A 21,260-nucleotide genomic window follows, 5' to 3' on the forward strand; every position below is an offset into this window, starting at 1 on the left:
GTCATGTGTCTCTCATTATTCTGGTCTCACAGGGAGCTACTGCACTGTCCTAAACCTTCCGGATGCTTCCATTAGTAACTCCTGGAAACCACCTATCTTGATCCAGCTCCATGGCTGTGCCCATTCCATTCTGTCACTTAATTGGAACCACACAGTGCATAAGCTTTCTCAGGCTTGTTTGGTTTATGCAATGATACGCATTTTGGATTTATCCATGTCTTTTTATGGTTTGATAGCTCCTTTATTTTTATTGCTGAAAAATATTCCAACATATGTATAAACCACAATTTGTTTAGCAACTCACATATTGAAGGATATTTGGTTGCTTCTAATTTTTGGTAATTATGAACAACACTGCTACAAACATTTATGAAATAAGATGTTGTGGACACAAATTTTCAAATTAGTCAAGTAAAATTCCAGTAACCTATGCTTGAAAATTGCACAGATGCAATTCAATGCAGATAAGATTTTTTTTTCAAGACATGCTGTCAAAGTCATTGAATGTCCATAAGGCAAAGTGTACATACATTCATCAAGTTTCACATCTTATGGGAAAATTGACTCAAAATGGCTCATATATTTTATATACATATATAAATAAATATATAAATAAATAAATAAAAATAAATGTTAGAAAGGAACATAGGAGAGAACCTTCAACATTAAGGCTAGGGAAAGTGTTCTTAGACTGACCCAAAAATTATACATAAAAAGAAAACCGATGAGTTTGACTTCAAAACTTAAACATTTGCTATACAAATGACCCCATCAAGAGGAATAAAACACAAGTTATGAGCAGAGATAATATTTAAACCATGTATATGATAAAAAATATATAAAGATTTCTCAAAACTCAAGAGTAAACATAAGAACATACACATGAAACACATTTCCCTGAAGAGGATATACAGTGGCAAATGAGCACTAAAAAGATGAACCACAAACTTTTAGGAAATATAAGTTAAAATGACATGACCTATCAGAATACACTCACCAAAATGGCTAGCATAAAGACAGCAACTTTATTTATGTTAAAATAGAATGACTTTTATTTGTGGTAGTGACAATATTAAATGCTGTCTGGAAGGCGGATAAAGTGGATTACTCTTACATGGTTGGCGAGAATGAAAAATTGTACAGCCACTTGGGAGAAGAGTTTGGCATTTTGTTAAACTGAACTTTCAACTACCACAAGACCCAGCAATTGCAGTTCTGAACAATTATCTCAGAGTAACGAAAATTTATGTTCACAACAAAACCCATATTCATAAATGTTAATGGAAGCCTTATATGCAATAGCAGAAAATTGGTAACAATCCAGATGCCCTTTGATGAGTGAATGGTTAAATTGTGGTATGTCCATATTATGGGGTGTGACTCAACAATTAAAAAGATAAACAACCTGGATGAATCTCCAGAGAATCGTGCTGAGTGAGAAAAAAAAAAAAGTAAATCCAAAATGGTTTGCACAATCTGATTCCTTTTGCATGACATTCCTGAAGGGACAAGATTGTGAGTGTGGAAATCAAGTTAGTTCAGCAGCAGTTATAGGAAGGACTGGCTGGAGGATGAGGGTGTGGCCCCCACAGGGTAACACAGGGACTTGGGTGATGGAAATGGTCAGCACCAATGCCAGTATCCTGGCTGTGATATTGCAGTATGGTTTGGGAGGATATTTCCTATTATGGTTTGGATGTGAGGTGTCCCCCAAAAGCTCATGTGTGAGACATGTGAAAGGGGAAAGGACTGGGTCATGAGAGCCTTATCCAATCAGTGAATTAATCCCTGATGGGATTAACTGAGTGGTAATCGAAGGCAGGTGGGGTATGGCTGGAGGAGGTGGGGAATTGGGGAGTGGCTTTGGGTCTCTCTCTGCTTCCTGATCATCATGTGAGCTGCTTCCCTCTGCCATACTCTTCTGCCATGATGTCCTGCCTCATCTTGAGCCCTTAGAAATGGAGCCAACTGGCTATCTATGAATGGAGACCTCTGAAACTGTGAGCCACTAAATAAACTTTTCCTCCTCTACGATTGTTCTCGTTGGGTCTTTTTGTCACAGCAGCAAAAAAGCTGACTAAAACATTACCATTAGGAAGAATTGGATAAAAGATCTCTGTACTTTTTTTGGAAACTTTATGTAAATCTACAGTTATCTCAAAACAAAGTGTAAGTAAAAAATTCTTCTCATAAAAGTGTTATCGATTCCAACACAGTTAAGCACATTGCCTTTTGGAATTGAGAGGGAAGTAAAATAAGATTCACGACACACAAGGAAACAGAGCTGGTTTTTAAGCACAGGGAACATGCTTAAAATAGGGAATCCTGACTTAAACTAGACAGTGGTCAGTCTGTTTATGTTGCTATAACAAAATACTGCAGACTGGTTAATTTACAGCTAATAAGCATTTATTGCTCACAGATTTGGGGCAGGAGGCCCAAGATCAATATTCAAGCATACTGGATATCTGGTGGGGACCTGGTCCCTGCTCCAAGATGTGTCCTTGCTTGGCAAGCTGTTTTCAGGTGCCAGAAGAGGCAAGGCACTCCTATCCATCTCTTTTACAAGGAAATGAATTTCATTCCTCAGGACAGAGTCGGGAAGACTGAATCTCCTCTTAATATCATGGTGGAGATCAGGTTTCACCATGAATTTTGGAGGCACACATTCAGACCACAGGCTGAGAATCAGAAGGTCATTTGACAGCTAGTTCCCAAAAAAATGGTAAACAGTGAGTTTGGGAACAGGATCAAGGCCACCAGAGCTACTGAGGATTGTAGGGATGTTTCTAATCCTCTGACCATCTGCAAATCCAGTCTCGGAGTTATAGTAGTGGGCAATCCTCACGGAATATTTAACTGGTCCTAACTAAGGGCATAGGCTGAGATGATTAATTTAGCAGTGGTGACCCATGAAAGTCCTTGATAAATATCTATTTATGACAGTCCTGATAAATGATGGTTAATGTAACTATACATCCAGATGCATGTTTGTCTCTCTACCTATCTCATTCTTTCCCTCTTCCCCTTCTCTCCCTCCTTCCCCTCTCTCCCTCTTTCTTTCATCTCAATTAATCTTGGCTGGAGTCAACCACCTGAGAGGAAGCCAGGGGTTTGTTTGCTTGTCCCTTTTAGTCTGCCTTTAAGAGAAATATCGGATGGCTTTGGGGCCAATTGCCTTACCACAAAACTTTACAAAAATAAGCCAGGAGGGAGACAGGAGGGATTAGCTAAAGACAGTTTCCCTTCCAAATGAAGCACTCAATGAGTTGATCAAAAGTAATCCTTTATTTCTGGTGACGTGTCTGCCAATGGCAGAGGCCAGAGTGAACAGCAGCAGCTGGGCCCTCCGTGCTCCTCTGAGAGCCTAGGTCTCCAGATTCAGTCATCAAATTTAGTCTTCCCACAGGACTGCAGCGTCAGACAACATTTCAGAGACTTCTGGCACAGAGCCACAAGCTCTTCATTTTTCTTACAATGATCCATGCATCTCCCTTTAAGCTGGTAGCATTTCTCATCAAAAAACGCATTCTTGGCTACATAAGGGAAAGAGCCACCTGGATCAGTTCTCTTTCAGATGTGACTGGGAACCAGGCATAGTCATATATATCAGCAAAGAGTTCCGCACTGTGTTCAGACAGCCTTATCCTGCCAGGAGGTGAGGTGGCAGGGGAACTATTTTCTGTATGACATTTCTGTCCTTTTGTTACATGGGCTGAATGACCAGGAGGAATCCATTTGTCTTAGATCATTTGTATTAGGCTATGAGGAGGCTTCAGGAAACAGATGCCAACATCCTTTTATCCAAATCTATTAAATTATCAACTTGTTCCTATAAACTTCTCTAGAGTCAGGAATTTCCTTCACATACTCTAAGATTGCTACCTGGTGAAAGTATAGCAAGACCTGAGATTGAAGAAAGGGCTCAAGACTAGAGCAAAAAAGGATAGAAAGAAAGAAGAAGAAACAGCAAAACAAAACCCCAAAAGCTTCATGTAGTCAATAGATTGAAGTGGCTGCTTAGGAAAATTTGATCTGGGCCAGGCCTGGTGGTGTACGCCGGTAATCCCAGCAACTTGGGAGGCTCCGGCAGCAGGATCGTGAGTTCAAAGCCAGTCTCAGCAATTTAGTGAGGCTCTAAGCAACTCAGTGAGACCCCATCTCTAAGTAAAATACAAAATAGGACTGGGGATGTGGTTCAGTGGTTAAAGATCCCTGATTTCAGTCGCTGGTACCAAAAACAAAAAGACTTGATCTGATTTCTCCTCCATATGCCTTCAAAATGTCAACCATAAAATCAGGCCCTTAAGGTAGGAAGGAGGAATGTGATGATACTACTTCCTTAAGTCTCTCTGTCTTCTTTTTTTTTGGGGGGGGGTTGGTATGGGGATCCAATCAAGGGGCGCTTAACCATTGAACTACATCCCTAGCACTTTTTATATTTTTATGTAGAGATTAGGTCTTGCTAAGTTGCGTAGGGCCTCACTAAGTTTCTGAGGCTGGTTTTGAACCTGCAAATCTCCTGCCTCATCCTCCCAAGCCACTGGAATTACAGGCATGTGCCACTGTGCCCAGCTCCCTAAGTTTTTCTGTTATTTTATATAGAACTCTAGTTCTCACTTTAGCACTTCATTAGTAGCAAAAAGAGCAGCTTGCTTCAAGTTAGGACAGACAGCACATCTTATCTGTATCAACATTTTAGAGTTGCCTAATTGAGGTCTTTGCAATTAAGCATCAGATGTACACAGATTGCATTTAATGCCAACATATGAAGGTGTCTAATTCACATTGGGATAAGCTCACAACCAGATGGATGCACGCCATCACATGCACCAAGCATTATCCAGCATCGGCACATCTGCTCAGATATAAATCCCCACCGTTTCAAGGCCCAGAGAAATCTGGTTCCTGCCGCCAGAGTGGCCTGCATTTTCTCTGCCTTCCTCATACTGCTAGGCTATCTCAGGCTAAGTGTGGAGGACTTTGCTTTGAAAGAGTCCTCATACTGAATCCAATTCACAGAGATGTGGTAGTGACCCAGGAAGCCTCCGAGGGAGAGAGCATCTGTGCCCACATGGCTTCTAATGGACCGGCCCAGATACCCAGGTGGAGACTTTGTGCACCTGTGTGTGCGTGTGCACACGTAGTGCATTAAAAGTTGCTTTAATTTACATACATTAGGTAATTTCATCTTATGCAAACTTGCAATGTGTTCCCTAGTCACATAATAAGTCTGAGTGGTCTTAAAAGGATACCTCTGGTCAGTATCTGCTGTGTGCATCAAAACCAGTGTAGTGAGTGTGTCATGGTCCACTGCAGGTCCAGATCCCCATGTCCTGACAGAATCTACTTGCACGGGCTTGTTGCAATATGAACTAGGGGCATAGGAAGAGTTAGCATGAAAATTCTGAGCAGAGCCCACGGGTGATATATCACTGGCTTCTGGCACAATTTGAACTCACTGTGACTTCCAAGAAGTCCTTTCTTCAGGTCCCCATAATCTGGTACAGGTTGAGCCTTGTACTCTGATTTCGGGGAGACATAGTTGGAGCCTCTGCAGCTTCCCAGAAGCAGGAGAACATGGCAGTGAGTTCTGGTGTGGGAATAAACTCTCCAATATCTTTCATGGAGGCAAAACATAGCTGGGCTCGAACCCTGGCTTACTCCTGCTCACAGGCATGATTTTTGAGAAGCTGCCTAGTTCTTCTCTGTGTCTATAAAATATATGTAAAACAGACCTCCCGCCGCCCCAGAAAAGCTTGGAATTCCATTCAATGAGAGGCAGGGTAGCACTGACTTTGGAGAGCTGCGTCCATTTTTTTATGGGAAGCATTATCACGGTGTCCAGCTCGTCATTTGCTAAGGCAGATCAACAGACATCAACCTGCATCATGCAGTTTGTTCTGTTGCCATGACAGGCATGAATGCATGGTTCCAATCCTTTCCTCTTCCATTTCTTCCTCTCTCCAGCACTCTTTTTTCCTATTTTATTTTACAGCCTAGCCATATTTTAAAAGGTCAGAATTTTTTATTTTTTTACCGATTTAATTCTTTTTTTTTTTTTTTTTTTTTTTTTTTTTTGGTTAGTGAGCATGGAATTGTGCACCAACAGGCATCTTTCCTGACTTCCCTAATGTATTCCAACCTGTGACAACGTTTCATGGATGATAATGGAAAACGCAAAGGATTTATAGGAGGTGCATTGGAGGCATTGCCTTCTGCAGCAAATGTTCCCCTGCAGGGCCACCAACCCACGGGTGCCCTGGCACTGGAGGGGTGCTCGTGCCCCAGTGTTCACAGGCCTCTGTCAGAGCCACCTCCTCTGCTCACCTTCCCTCTAAAGAGGCTCATTTTACCTGGAGTGAGAAAGAAGAGAGCAGCAAACAGAAAGAGGCTAGTCTTCATGACTTGGAGAGTCTTGAGAGATCAGCACCATGTCCAGTGGAAAATGGCAGTGAACACCCCATTTATACATTTCTCCAGACCGAATGGCACCTTGATCAGTGAGGCTTGTCAGAAGTGAACGTTTCTGTGCTCGCCAAGTACCATCCAAAGACCTCAGTGGGTGTCAATCTGTGGCTTATCATTTCTCCCATCCCAGGAAGTTCCCAAGAAGCAAGATGGGGGTGAGAGGAGAACAGAGCAGGCAGACGTGGATGGCCAAGCATAGATACACGAGTTAGACAACAGATCTGAGACTGCACATTCAGCTTCCCATCCAGACTGTGCTCCTGGGTGGTCTCATGTCCTGGTGTGTGGAGTGGGGGAAACTGACCCTGCAGGTCTTCAGCTAAGAGCAGGTGCTCAGTGGGTTCTAGACTTAGTCTCTGTGCACTCAGCAAAGGGCCTGATCTAAGCACATCCCTCATTATATTTTTAGAAATGTGGATCTTGTGTGCTCCCATTTTATGTGTTACATGCATCCCAGACAACTATTGGGTATTTGACTAAGACTTGTGTTTGTGTGTAACATTAAGCAAAAACGAGTTTAAGAATGAGTTTATCCTCCATGCAGAAAAGCACTCCAAATATTACAAGCTCCCAAGAATTCCATTAATTCCTTTCCTTAATTTGGACTAAACCATTTATCAATTATGCAGAGAAAGGCCTGAACTACCCACTGCAATTCTTCTCCTTTGGGAGAGAGGGTATGACATGCATTTCTGTGAGAGGACCCGAGAACAGAGAGATAGTGATTCTGCTTCTTCTCGCCCCATTGCAACTGTTGCTACAAGCTGGAATGCCTTAGAAGCATTTGTTAAAAGACAAAACTCTGAAAAGCAACAAATGATCACTGTGTTGCAGAAAACATAGTTTTCATATATCACCTGTATGAGATCATCAGTTTGGTTATGTCATATTGATATCAATACACGATTGAATATGGGAAGAGAAAAATAATCACTTTACAGTGGAGAATCAGTGCAGATGCTGCCTTAGCCAGGTGATCGAGGTCAGCACCAACAGCAGTCATCATGTAGAACAGGTGCACCCTGCAACCATTGATGGCCGACGGACACGTCAGCCCCGTGCATCCCTCCTTCCAAAGCCTCAACCCCAAACCCTAGGGCATCATGTGAACAAATCAGATAAACTTAAGCTCTCTGTTTTAGCTAGCAGTGGTGTACCAGTGTGCACATCCTGGTTTGACAGATGTACCATGGTTATATAGGATGTTAGCACTCAGTGACTGAGGAGGCTGAGGCAAGAGGATTACAAGTTCAAGGTTAGCCTCAGCAACTTAGTGATGCCCTAAGCAACTTAAAATACTTTGAAAAATGGCTAGGAATGTGGCTCAGTGATAATCCCCAGTACCAAAAAAAAAAAAAAAAAAAAAAAAAAAAAAAGTTAGCACTAAGGTAGCTTGAGGAAGGGTGTAAGGGTGTATGGGAACTCTGTACTCTGTAAGTTTTTGGTAAATCCAAAAAATATTCCAAGATAAAACCTTTATTTAAAGAACCTAGTATAGAGTATTCCCATTTATTCTTTGCTATTTTGGTTAGGTATCTTCTCTGTGCATAGATCGTGTACTATGAATGCTCTAGCTCAGAATGAGAGATTGACAAGTGCACATCTTCTCCATCCCCTTCCAAACCTCACTGCAAAAGACTTAAATCCAGAAGAAAAGATAAACTTTCAGCCCTTTTCAATTACTATCTCATTTGTCTTATTGATCTCCTATGTCTTATTTTTGTTTCTTATAGAATGAGTCTAATTTACCAGGAGGGTGACAGAGCATGCCCTGTTGAGCAGCATGAGAGGGGATGTCCCTCTAAGGAGACCATCTGGAGACAGTGATGTGAGGTCATTCCCACCAACGCAAAGAGGGCAAGGCAAACCCCAGGGAGAGGAGAACCCAAGGGGCTTATGTGTGTAGACGTTTCTGCTCAACAGCAAAGCAGGGAGTCTTTGGAGGTCAGGAGTGGTTTGGGGTCTTGTAGCTGCAGGGATTGTCTGATGTCTGGTTATCATGTGTTGGGTGCAGAGTTTTGGGTATGCAAAGCAGGCAAGCTATAAAGAGCTGATCATATACCCATTTGAGCTATTTTAAACTAATTGGAGATGATAAATTTTGATTTTGGAGCCAGGAAGCTGTGAGCTACAGGGGCCAGAAGATAGGACCCATCTTGGATCCACTGAAGTCGCAAAGAGGCCCTGCCAATCCTGGGGAGAAGACAAGTATTTCATTTAAGGCAGCACTATAGGAGTCAACCATCATCTTATTTTTCTAAAACTGAAAGTTTACTCCAGTTCAAGAGAAGCTACATGATATATTGGGCTTATTAAAAAATTAAAGGGCAAGGTCCCTTGTTCAAAACCAAAACAAAACACAACAGAAAAAGGTGCCCTTACAGCTACCAAAATGGATATAGAAAAGGTGATACACACAATGGATTATTATTTAGCCATAAAGAAGAATAAAATCATGTCATTTGCCAAAAAATGGGTTGAATTGGAGATCATCATGATAAATAAAAGGAGCCAGACTCAGAAAGACAAGTATCACATGTTTTCCCTCATATGGGGAATCTAAAACAATGAAATAAAGACCATATAAAAGTAGAAAGGAGCAATTAGGGAGGTGCAAGGGCCTGGGGAGGTGCCAGGGGAGGTAAGAGGGTGGATATGGTGATCAAAGTGTATCCTGTGTACATGTGGAGATGTCACAAGGAAACGCATCATTTTACACAATTGGTATATGCTAATATATCTTTTAAATAACTCTACCAAGACATAAAGCTTTGTACTCCCCCACCTGGTCTCACAATATGCCATAATACCTTTTACTTGCTATTTACTCTATTGGACACAGGATGCTTGAGAGGCAATTGCAGAACCCCACTGTGCTCTCTGTGCATGTGTGTGGTCCACTGTCTCCTGTGACCTCCTCTGGCTAGCTGCTGGACTTGTGTGCCTTGCTCAAGCCAGCCTCAAGCCAAGCATCTCTCTGTGGTGACCTGTGACTCCTGAAGGCATTGCTGCTTCGGTGCAGGGGTGCACCAGGTGACAACTTGAGGAGTGAGGATCGGCTTGCTCCTGCCAGGCTGCCTACTTGCAGTCCACCATGGTACAGTCGGCTCAGGGAGGGGTTATTGACCACTGTGCCTTGCCTGTGATACCCAGGGCTTGGGCTTTCCACGCCAACCTTCCACACATCTACACTCAGATCCCTGCAGGGTGGATGGGGGCTGGAGAGGGGGAGGTTACTTAGGACAGAGGGTGCCAGGGTCCTGGGGAGAGGTGACTAAGAAGCCTTCTAGTAAGGTGAGGAAGGGAAGGAATATCTGGAGCAACACTGAGTTGAGGCTCCAAAGTCCAGTGCACATGGCACTGGCCCATCAGACATCATTTACAAAGCACACATTCAAAGATAAAATTATAAGAATTTCAACACAGGGACTTCAGAGCATTAAGTCCTAGTGGGTAGGCAGGGGACTATGTGATTTGGTCATATGCCCATGAAGTTGGTACTGCTCCAGGTTATTAAAAACTTCTAAAGGATGAAGTCCTTTAGCTCAACCCTTTATCTTCCATACACACAAGTACCAGCCAGCTCCTGAAGATGAAATGCTGCAAACCATAGCAACAGATGTAAAAGTATCATCACATGTGCCTTTTATAGGTCAGGGAAGGTTCATCATGAATTAATGGGCTTGAAGAAGTGTTTACAGAAGGGTCAGTCAAAGGTGTAGAGGGATGAATATGAAAGCAACAGTGCACAATGGTACGTGACCCTCGTGCTCCAGTTCCTAGCCAGGTGTTCACTCCACTACACTGGTCAGACTGTCAGACTCCCCCAAATGGAAGGCTCTATGGTGCCAGCGTTTTTATCTATAATATCCATCCTTGATCCTGGCAAATGGAGCATATAATTGTGCTTTCTTTATTGATTCACTTCATTGACCAAGGGCATACCCCATTACATTCAAATATAAACGGGTCTTTTGTCTTCTCGAAGGAACCTTGAACCTCTGTTCTGAGAACGCTCCTCTTCAAGATGGCCCCACGCAGGAAACTGTTTTATTTTGTTGTTGCTTTGTTCTTCGTTTTGGCTCAATTTCCATCAGGTAAATGTAAATGGATGGAATTCTGATGAGACAGATCACAAAGCTTGATTATTCCTCTATGTCCTCCCCTAAAATCGAGAGCAAAGGTCAGCCCTGGTGGTTCTCATAAGGATGCCTTGAACCTGCAGTGACGTTTTCTAAGAGCCAGCTGCACCTGGCTCTGGTTTGTTTGTTTTTTGTTGTGTAACTTGGTCTGACTGGTTACCAGGACTTCTTGTCTTAAGAAATGAAATATAGTTTCATCTTTGTCACCTGCAGACACTGATGTGCCGTGTCCCAAGTGGGAACATGGTTTTATGTGATATTATTTCCTGCATTGGTATTTATTTCTAATACGTATTTTGTTTTAAATTTAGGGTGCCAAGCAGGACTTGATTATTACAAGTCACTTCCAGGAGGTAGGTGAAATCTTTTGTATATGATTTTTCCTTTTCTCTTGGGAACTCTGTCTCCGGTAGCTCTCTCTAACTTGAGGACCCAAGGAAGCCATGTAGTAGTGAAATAGGTTGGCCTGAGTTCTTGTCTGCCAATTCTTTCTTCTCTTCCTCTTGTTCCCAGCATCACATTTGGACTTTTCCATTTCACAGAAAAATATCCTTGTTTCTGGATTACATAATTTTGGCCATAGAGATTTGAACCCAGGGACTTTTCCCATCTGTTCATAGTTAAGTTTCGTGCCAGCCAATTAGCCCTGCCAGAGCTCGCGACTGCCCATCTCTAGCATCCACATTTCACAAGGTCCACCACAAACACGTTTCTAGTTTACGGAGGATCCAACAGAATAGAGAGGACTGTTCAGTGAAGGCTCACCCTCATTCCAGAGGAGCCCCAGAACTTCACCTGTGGAGTTGTCCGATACAGGAAGACAGCACATTGTGAACAGAATTGAAAGGAGTATTCCTGGGTGACTGTGAAAAGAGTCCGGATGGCATCTCAGAGTGAGATGTGTGAGGGTGCTGCCGTACAGGTGCCAGGCAGCTGTTTTACCTGGACGTGGATTATGTTATTTAGTCTTCAAGACGACACCAGAGGCAGGCATACCGCAACCCAATGTCCTCACATCTAAACAAACAAAAACTGCAGACAGGTATTTCTAGAATGTCCACAGGACATGAGCAAACCAGATAAGCCATTTACTGAGGATGCTTGGCTCTGGAAGGCCCAAACAAGAATCCAGCCTAAAATTCTTAACTCCATTTTTAGGAATCTTTCGCAAACCATAAGATATCCATTCTGTTTTAATCTAGCAAACTTTCAGTAATTTCAGGTAGGTTTTTTTATGGTTCTATAATAATTACTTTGTCTACCTGTTGCTAACTTTTGTTGAGAATAAGACTGAAAACATTTGGAGAGTGGGGATTGTAGTTACCTGTTCCTCATAATTCTCTCCAACTCCAAACTACAAAGAACATGAGCTCTGAAAAATCTGTGCTAGGTCTTGAAGATACTCTTTATGATCATACATATAAATCCTCTCTCTTTGTGGTGGACTTTGACCTGTTCCCTGTTCCCCAGACGGCCAGGAAAGTCTTCTCGGCCACTCTTTCTTGGCACAGGTGAGTTTGCTGTTTGTGAGACCTGCAGGCTTGGTCGGGGCAAATGCAGGAAGATATGCCTGGAGAGCGAGAAGATTTATGGAAACTGCAGGCTGAACTTTCTCTGTTGCCGACCGAGGATCCTGAGATAGCGGACAAGGCTCTTGGCCTTACAGACAGGTCAGGATGGATGTTCAAGGTCAAGAGAACTATGATGCTCGATCAAGTCACATTGTGAGTGTTTCAAGATCGTTCTCATTCCCTTCTTTCCTTGTTTTGGTTTCCTTGCCTAGTTTTCATTTTAAGATGATCTTTTTTAAAAGAATCAAGACCCTAATGAGGAAGGAATTTCTACTCACTGAAACAGGGATTGCTGTGTGTTTGTGAGTGCCTTAGAATTTATGAATTACTTTTCTGTGCTTTCTCACAGGACTCAAGATTATGTTCTAAGGATGTTTTATTATTCTGATTTGTATTTAAAAAAATTGAGACCTGAGGAGGTTGTCATTTACTCAGAGACACAGCTGGGAGCCAATAAATGATGTGGGGATGAGAGTCAAGTCCAGCATGTCCTACTCTGTATGTACGAGTTTCCGTAGAATAAATAGATAAACGGAAGCAGGTGCACATCTGTTAGTGAGTTGAGTCTACATAATAAAACCAATTATTTTTATCCATTGTATTTTTTGATATTACAAATATATATTGTCTTCATTGATTCCAGTATTTAAGTATTTTTTATAACCACTCCCATCTATTTAGTTAATGCCAGTGGCACAAATTTTGTATTGTTGTTCTTGCCTGTGACAGAAAATGGTTAGAGATTAATTTGAAATGTTCAGCATAGGATGTAAGTAAGTAAATGATTGACTATGTAAAGTTTGCCTGGTGTAATATAATCTGTAACTTGTTAAATAAAGGTTGAAATTATCAGCATGGGACTCAAAAGATTGCTGTTTTCACAGGTGAGCCTGAGCAATGTTTTCCACAGCGCTTGGCCCCTCAGGTGCCGTCCTCTGTCCAGATTCACCCCTGGTCCGTTTCCCTGCTTTGCTCTTAACTTCAGCACTGTTTTCTGTAAATCACACTCTCAGGCTTCTGGGCTTCCATAGTTTCAGTCCATAGGAGTGTCTGTGGGAAATGGTAGAGGAGAAGGGGAGAATGTGAGCCTGGGGTCCCCAATCTCTTGTCCACCTGTCACTCCATCTCCCACATCAACTGCTTCTGTGCCCCTTCTCCTGGGCTTGTGGTCTCTTCTAGGTCTTTCCTATACCATGCTCCCTCCTTCCCTGAGTGCCCAGGTCTTCCTGGAGAACAGTCTTGACTCACACTAATTTGTTGCTACTTGAAAATTCAGCTCTTTTAGGTACTAAAGGAAAGGCCTTTGTTTGCTCAGATCAGTGTTGTTGATTCTGTGGGGACTCAGGGACCTCAGGAGTCTGTGATAGGGAAAGTCTTCTCATTGATGGATAAATCAGAAGAAAATGGCCAGGAGTCATGATGCTGGTGCATCTGATTTTGCCCTGAAGCATTTCTACACTATTTAGTCTACATCACTCTTTCTCCTATTGAGCATGACTTTGAACCTACTGATTTTTAAAATCATAGTTATGACCTTATTATACTAGGGTCACATTACTCCTTCTTGTGTCTGGGTTCTACTTCAAAACCCCCTCACCTGAAGTGGAATAACAATGTCTTCAGAGCAAGATTGATCAGTCTGGGCTGAAGTCTCAAATGATTCAGAATCAAACCTAAATGTCATGAATGCCCATTGACCCAACTGAGGACCTGGATCACAAATTTCAGATTAGCAAAGAATGTTACCCCATAATGGATTCTGGACTACTCAGCTGGGCACCTGGGAACCTGGAGGGAAGATAAAAGCCAGGAAACAACTTTCATGGAAATGTACTGGTGTGCTGAGATTGGGCCTTGGTTGTGCCTCTTGAGAAGGCTGAGGTAAGCCTCACACCAAGCCTGTACGATGAGCTTTAGGGAGTCTACTTGGAGAAACTGATGTACAACCCATGGTGCTCACGTCCGCTCACACATGAAAACATGGGCAGGGAAAAGCCTTGGCTGGAGTCACCTGATGGGAGGAAGGTGTGGCTGCAGTTAGGATGCAGCTCGGCCAACAGCATGATCCCCATGGCCACCTGGACACCATGCGAGTCACTGGTCCAAAACAGTCCTAGCAGGCAAAGAGTCAGAATGAAGCCTGTTACGGTGAAAAAACAGCAGAGAGAGGTTTTAGGACACAGCTCTGGGGAGAGAGGACTTGAGGAACACTCATAAGAGGTCAAATAGAAAGAACACTAACCATTTAGAACATTATACAATGGTAGGGTCTGTTCAGGAGCCTCAAAGTGATACCTTAAAATACTACTGTAGTCATTTACTTTGCTGTTAAATGAAACACCATAAATGTAACAGCTAAAAACAGCTCATATTATCCCACACTTCTGTAGGTCAGAATATACAATGGGCACCGGTTTCCATGCTCAAAATTTCACAAGACTAAAACCAAAGTCTTCCCAAGGGTTGACTAGAGATGTGATCTCACTGAGGGCAAGAGATCTCTTCCAAACTCACACAAGGAGAGCCACCTGACCAACTCCAGCAACTAGAGACTGTGTAGAATCACCTGCCGTGGCTCCTTCTATAAAATGGTGATTTTGCCCCTCAAGACCAGCAAGGAAATCTCATATTTCAGAACTTTCCAACTGCCTCTTACCGTACTAATGAGGGAGAATGAATGGAGCTATATACAGTTTAGTCTAGTATTAAAATTGGCATTCATCCAATCTAGGTAGCTATAAATTATGCTAAATCACCAAGGTGATAATTTATAAAATAACTAAATATATAGTAAAAATTAATAAGGGAATTAGAGTAGCAAATTTCATATCTACTTAAAACAAAAAAGGTCATCTTTGGAAAAACAAATCCTAATATGGCAGATATTCATACCACTTTATAAATGCAAATGGATTAATCACTCAATTAGAGATTGGCAGAATGGATTATAAATAAGATTCAACTGTCTACAAAAAATAATAAAGCACCTTGGATTAATAATACAAAGAGGTTGAAATTAGAAGAATGAAAAAGTATGTGTCATAAAAACTGTAAGCAAAAGAGAGGTATAGTGACCATACCAATATCAAGCAATAAAATGCTACTAGAGACAATGGCAGGCTATAATGATAAATGTGCCAATCAATCAACTGAGATGATAAAGCAATGATAAACGCACATGCACCTAACAACAAGCTGCACAATACATGAAGGGAAAACTGATAAGGGAAGGGTGAAGTTGGTAAATCAGCAATAATAGTAGGGGAAGCATGTAGTGGAACAAACCACTCACCTCCTGGTCAGGAAGCAAATTGAGGGAAAGGGGAAGGGACCAGGGGCCTACAGTTCCCTTCAGAGGCATTCCTCCAAGGACATAGGGCCACTGAATGCCTCCCAGTTGTGCCCATTGGGGTGCGAAGCAAGCATCACATGGACATTCGGGGACATGTAAGCCCCAGCCTACCATGAGTGCCTTCCATGGTGGCCACCTTTCCCCAACAAGTCTGCATCGTCAAAGATTCAAAGAAGCTTTCTCAGCACATCCACCTCGGTGTGCCAATCACTTTTCTGTGACACTTGGGATTATGGGATTATGTGGAGAGGAAATTAGAAGTTGGTATGAATTTCCCTTTTATTTTTGTGGCCCCTGGAGTTTCATATTGGTTTATAATTGCTATTACAAGTTTTTTTTTTTTTTTTTCTTGATACCAGGGATTGAACTCAGGGGCACTAGGCCACTAAGCCACATCCCCGGTCCTATTTTGTATTTTATTTAGAGACAGGGTCTCACTGAGCTGCTTAGCACCTCGATTTTTGCTGAGACTGGCTTTGAACACGAGCTGCTCCTGCCTCAGCTTCCCGAGCCACTGGGATCACAGGCATGTGCCACTGCACCCGGCCTGTTACAAGTTCTTTACTGACTTTACCTGAGACCATTTTACCAGGGTCTGGTCTGGTGCAGCAGGCCTGGGGTTACCAAGTGCTCTTACCTACCTTTGTTGGAGGTTCCTGTCCTTACTTGCATTTGGAGATGTTTTGTTGCCTTGTGACCACTGATTTCTAAAGAATCTGAGAAATCTAATATTTTCAGGAACCTTCATACTGTCTTACAATTTATTATATATCTCAAAAAACTAGGAGAGAGGAGTTTGAAGATCCCCAACAAAAGGAGATGCCGATTACTCTGATTTGATGATTGCATACTGCATGCATTTATGAGATGATCACATGACCCCTACACATGTGCAATTGTTATGTGTCAATTAAAAATAAAAACGAAATGAAACTGTATATTTGTAGCTAGCCCTGCATCTTGATGTGTATTTGCTTGGTGTGGGAAGACCTTCTTTCTATATTTCTTTCTTTTTTTAATCATATGGGAGGTACTTATTTCACCACATGACATCATGTAATAGAAGCCACAATCACAGTTGCCTAACGACAAAACCAGCTTTGAACAGGCAGGGTGGCTCAGACATAGTACTACTAGTGATTCGAGTACTGATCTTTATGGAAAAAAACCCATCATTTTGACCGAATTTCAGGAATTTTAAAATACATTTTTCTTATTGGTTAGAATTGTTTCATATTTTCTTGAAAAACTGCTGGATTGAACCTTAAGTAAAGCAGGTGTAGTTTAGTCACATGGCACTGCATTTGAAACCAGCTTAAGGTTTCCCATGGCAGTCCCCTCTCTGTTTTCAGCATCACTACAAAGGCCGCACACCACCACTGTGCTGGGCTCTTCACCACGTGCAGGGGACTCTCTGGAGGCCGCGGTGCCATCCTCCTTGGAAGCACACTGACAGACCCGCTTCCCACAACTCCCACCGACAGCTCTTCTGAAATTACTTCCTTTTGGCAAAACAGGGGGAAAAAAAAATGCAGTAGGATTTTAAAACCCTCAATTCTGATCCTGGGTATCATAAACCACAGATATGTAGGTTGTGTGTTCTCAATTGAAAAAATAATTAGTATTTGCGTGGTCCGTTGTTGTCCTTTTCTGTTTCATTTGTCTTCACAGTAACTCTTTGACTTAAGGCCGCAATGTACTTGTTTTACAGTAGAAATTCAATCTCCAGAAGTCACACAATCCACCCAGGTGGCAATCTACCGGGCTGAGCTCCAGTTACACAGTCCATCAAGTCCTGCTGCAGATGCCTGCCGCTCTCCCACCTTTATTGCATTAAGGAGGCGGCGATTCCCCATCTCCCTTTCAATGATCACTTTTTGTGCTTCCACTTGCTATTTTCCTTTCTTCTTTCAACTAGGATGAAAGTTGGAAAGCATATACATTTGATCACTGAATTTCCCTTACCCTGTTTCTTTGATTTATTTAAAAATTTCTTGTATTTCTAAATTAAACCAAAAGAAAAGTTATTTGTATAAATAGTTCCCAGTGCTGCCTGCCTCTCTGAAATCTTTGGCTTACCTATGTCCTCTTGTCCAGGCAGAGACTGCCCACATCTCATAGACTTCACCAATTACTTCTTACAGCTTTAAAAACATCATTCCACACTTAGAACCAATTCAAAACAAAAGAAATCCTTGCCAATGCCTTTTTACCAGAGCAGCAATAATACTCCTATTATTACTATAATGTGTTTTCACTGATTTTGTACTGGGTTTCCTGCCTTACTTTATTTGGGAAATGCTAGTATTCGACTCTCTTTTTTTCAAGAAAAGATCACAAAGAGTCAGGAAAACTCTTATTTTAATATCTCTGACAAGAATGAACTAACCCCTTAAATTGGAAGGCAAAACTTTGAATGTTAAATGTGAGATTTGGGTCATGTGACCAATTTAAAAGCTTATGTCATATGCCTAAAATGGCATAATATCTCTCATTTATAGTAAATTTGTAGCTGTGTTGATGAGCCATGCTGACATACGCATAGCAAACCAAATTAATTTAGAAGTAAATTATGTGACCAATCCTGAGAAGTCAATAGAGATCAATAAATAATATGCTTTCAAAGCAGATAGCGTTATACACTCAAAAATTTGTATAACTTAATATGTTCAAATGAGGACATAAACAGGATATGGGGATAGGAAGTACACAGAGGAAAAATAATTCTGCAACTTCATTTTGATGATATAGCTTTCTTGTCTTCAGGAGGGAAGATTTTGACTCAAAAGGAACAAAATCCTTGAGAAGGGAATTTTCATCTTTCAGTTCTGAATGGTATTCTTGCACTATTTTCTCAGCAGTCCACATTTCTGGATAAAGTTTGTAATTGAGTGACGTATTCCTGCTCCTACTGTGCAAATGTCGCCACTGATGATCTTCTAAACATTCATCATATCAAATTCCGGCCTTTGGAACGCCTTTACTCTTGCTGGGTTTCAGCATCTTTTACCTGCAGAGGAGACACAGGATCTGTGGAACTGACATGCACATCTGTTAGTAATGGCAGCAGCTCGTTGTCTTCTCCGGCAATTTCTCCCTTAATTTCTAGGTGGTAGTTTATTTGCTCTGGCAGGAGGCTTTTGGTGGAAGGGTGCTTGGGAGCCACAGAGGACTTCGTCTTGCTGAAATTACTATGAGAAAACAGGGGAAACACTTCAAGACCACAGACAATTTCCTGGACATGACTCCAAAGCACAGGAAGAAAAAACAAGAACTGACAAGTGGTATTATGGAAAATTTAAGTTTCTGCACAGCAAAGGAAACAATGAGCAATGTGAAGAGGAAAACCTACTGTCACGAGCGGCAAGGAGGAATCAATGAGAGTAAATTTGGTCCAAAATCAATTGGCTTTTATTTGATGCTGATCACACAATTGTTATAGTTATTCTAACTCTAATCACACCAATATAAGGTCCACTCCTGTGGACCTTATGTGTCCTGATGTGTCTTTTTTTTTTTTTTTGAGACAACACAAATTTATTATCACACTGTTACGAACGTGAGAACTCCAAAATGGATTTACAGGGCTAAAAGTGTTGGCAGAGTTGTGTTCTCTCTGGAGTCTCCAGGGGAGAATCTTTTTCCCTATTTTCCACTTTCTTTTTTTTTTTTTTTTTTATTGTAAACAAATGGGATACATGTTGTTTCTCTGTACACGGCATAAAGGCATACCATTTGTGTAATCATAAATTTACATAGAGCCATGTTGTTTGATTCATTCTGTTATTTTTTTCCCTTCCCCCCACCCCTCCCACCCCTCTTTACCCTCTATACAGTACTTCCTTCCTCCATACTTGCCCCCCTCCCTAACCCTAACTCTAACCCTTCCCTCCCCCCCCATTATGTGTCAACCTCCACTTATTAGCGATATCATTCGTCCTTTGGCTTTTTGAGATTGGCTTATCTCACTTAGCATGATATTCTCCAATTTCATCCATTTGCCTGCAAATGTCATAATTTTATCATTATTTATGGCTGAGTAATATTCCATAGTATATATATACCACAGTTTCTTTATCCACTCATCAATTGAAGGGCATCTAGGTTGGTTCCACAGTCTGGCTATTGTGAATTGAGCAGCTATGAACATTGATGTGGCTGTATTTCTGTAGTATGCAGATTTTAAGTCCTTTGGGTATAGGCCAAGGAGTGGGATAGCTGGGTCAAATGGTGGTTCCATTCCAAGTTTTCTAAGGAATCTCCACACTGCTTTCCATAGTGGCTGCACTAATTTGCAGCCCCACCAGCAATGTATGAGTGTACCTTTCTCCCCACATCCTCGCCAACACCTGTTGTTGCTCGTATTCTTGATAATCGCCATTCTAATTGGGGTGAGATGGAACCTTAGGGTGGTTTTGATTTGCATTTCTCTTATTACTAGAGATGTTGAACATTTTTCCATATGTTTGTTGATTGCTTGTAGATCTTCTTCTGTGAAGTGTCTATTCATTTCCTTAGCCCATTTGTTGACTGGACTGTTTGAATTCCTGGAGTAGAGTTTTTTGAGTTCTTTATAGATTCTGGAGATTAGTGCTCTATCTGAAGTATGATTGGCAAAGATATTCTCCCACTCTGTAGGCTCTTTCTTCGCATTGCTGATAGTTTCCTTTGCTGAGAGAAAGCTTTTTAGTTTGAATCTATCCCAGTGGTTGATTCTAGCTTTTATTTCTTGTGCTATGGGAGTCCTGTTAAGGAAGTCTGGTCCTAGACCAACAAGATGAAGATTTGGACCTACTTTTTCTTCTATAATCTGCAGGGTCTCTGGTCTGATTCCGAGGTCCTTAATCCATTTTGAGTTTAGTTTCGTGCATGGTGAGAGATATGGGTTTAGTTTCATTCTGTTGCATATGGATTTCCAATTCTCCCAGCACCATTTGTTGAAGAGGCTATCTTTTCTCCATTGCATATTTTTGGCCCCTTTGTCTAGTATGAGAAAATTGTATTTATTTGGGTTTGTGTCCGTGTCCTCTATTCTGTACCATTGATCTACCTTTCTATTTTGGTACCAATACCATGCCGTTTTTGTTACTATTGCTTTGTAGTAGAGTTGAAGATCTGGTATTGCAATACCCCCTGTTTCACTCTTCCTGCTAAGGATTGCTTTAGCTATTCTGGGTTTCTTATTCTTCCAGATGAATTTCATAATTGCCTGCTCTATTTCTGTAAGGTACGTCATTGGGATTTTAATTGGAATTGCATTGAATTTGTATAGCACTTTAGGTAGTATGGCCATTTTGACAATATTAATTCTTCCTATCCAAGAACATGGAAGATCTTTCCATCTTCTAAGGTGTTCTTTAATTTCTTTCTTTAGTGTTGTATAGTTCTCATTGTAGAGGTCTTTCACCTCTTTTGTGAGATTGATTCCCAAGTATTTTATTTTTTTCGAGGCTATTGTGAATGGGGTAGTTTTCCTAATTTCTCTTTCTGAAGATTCATCACTTATGTATAAAAATGCGTTGGATTTATGGGCATTGATCTTGTAACCTGCTACTTTACTGAAATCACTTATGAGTTCTAAGAGTTTTCTGGTGGAATTTCCAGGTTCCTCTAAATATATAATCATGTCATCAGCGAACAGGGATAGTTTGAGTTCTTCTTTTCCAATTCGTATCCCTTTAATTTCTTTGGTTTGTCTAATTGCTCTGGCCAGAGTCTCAAGAA

At 41.5% G+C, this 21,260-nt stretch overlaps 2 protein-coding genes and 1 long non-coding RNA gene across 3 annotated transcripts in view; 1 reads left to right on the forward strand and 2 right to left on the reverse strand.

Annotated features, from left to right (window-relative positions):
- The window catches only part of LOC306660663, a 781,776-nt gene that overhangs the window by 200,300 nt on the left and 560,216 nt on the right, over nucleotides 1-21,260 (reverse strand). The window lies entirely within an intron of this gene.
- Nucleotides 3,063-6,645, reverse strand: LOC306661453 (beta-defensin 106A-like). Its single transcript, XM_079140460.1, has 2 exons — nucleotides 6,357-6,645; nucleotides 3,063-3,536 (listed from the first exon to the last, which is right to left on the reverse strand). The coding sequence occupies exons 1-2, from the start codon at nucleotides 6,403-6,405 to the stop codon at nucleotides 3,382-3,384; spliced, it is 204 nt and encodes a 67-aa protein (XP_078996586.1). The 5' UTR covers nucleotides 6,406-6,645; the 3' UTR covers nucleotides 3,063-3,381.
- On the forward strand, nucleotides 10,471-13,037 carry LOC306660660 (beta-defensin 35-like). Its single transcript, XM_079139020.1, has 2 exons — nucleotides 10,471-10,568; nucleotides 10,925-13,037. The coding sequence occupies exon 2, from the start codon at nucleotides 12,022-12,024 to the stop codon at nucleotides 12,253-12,255; it is 234 nt and encodes a 77-aa protein (XP_078995146.1). The 5' UTR covers nucleotides 10,471-10,568; nucleotides 10,925-12,021; the 3' UTR covers nucleotides 12,256-13,037.

This window comes from Sciurus vulgaris, assembly GCF_902686455.1.
Source record: "Sciurus vulgaris genome assembly, chromosome: 5".
Classification (NCBI taxonomy): domain Eukaryota; kingdom Metazoa; phylum Chordata; class Mammalia; order Rodentia; family Sciuridae; genus Sciurus; species Sciurus vulgaris.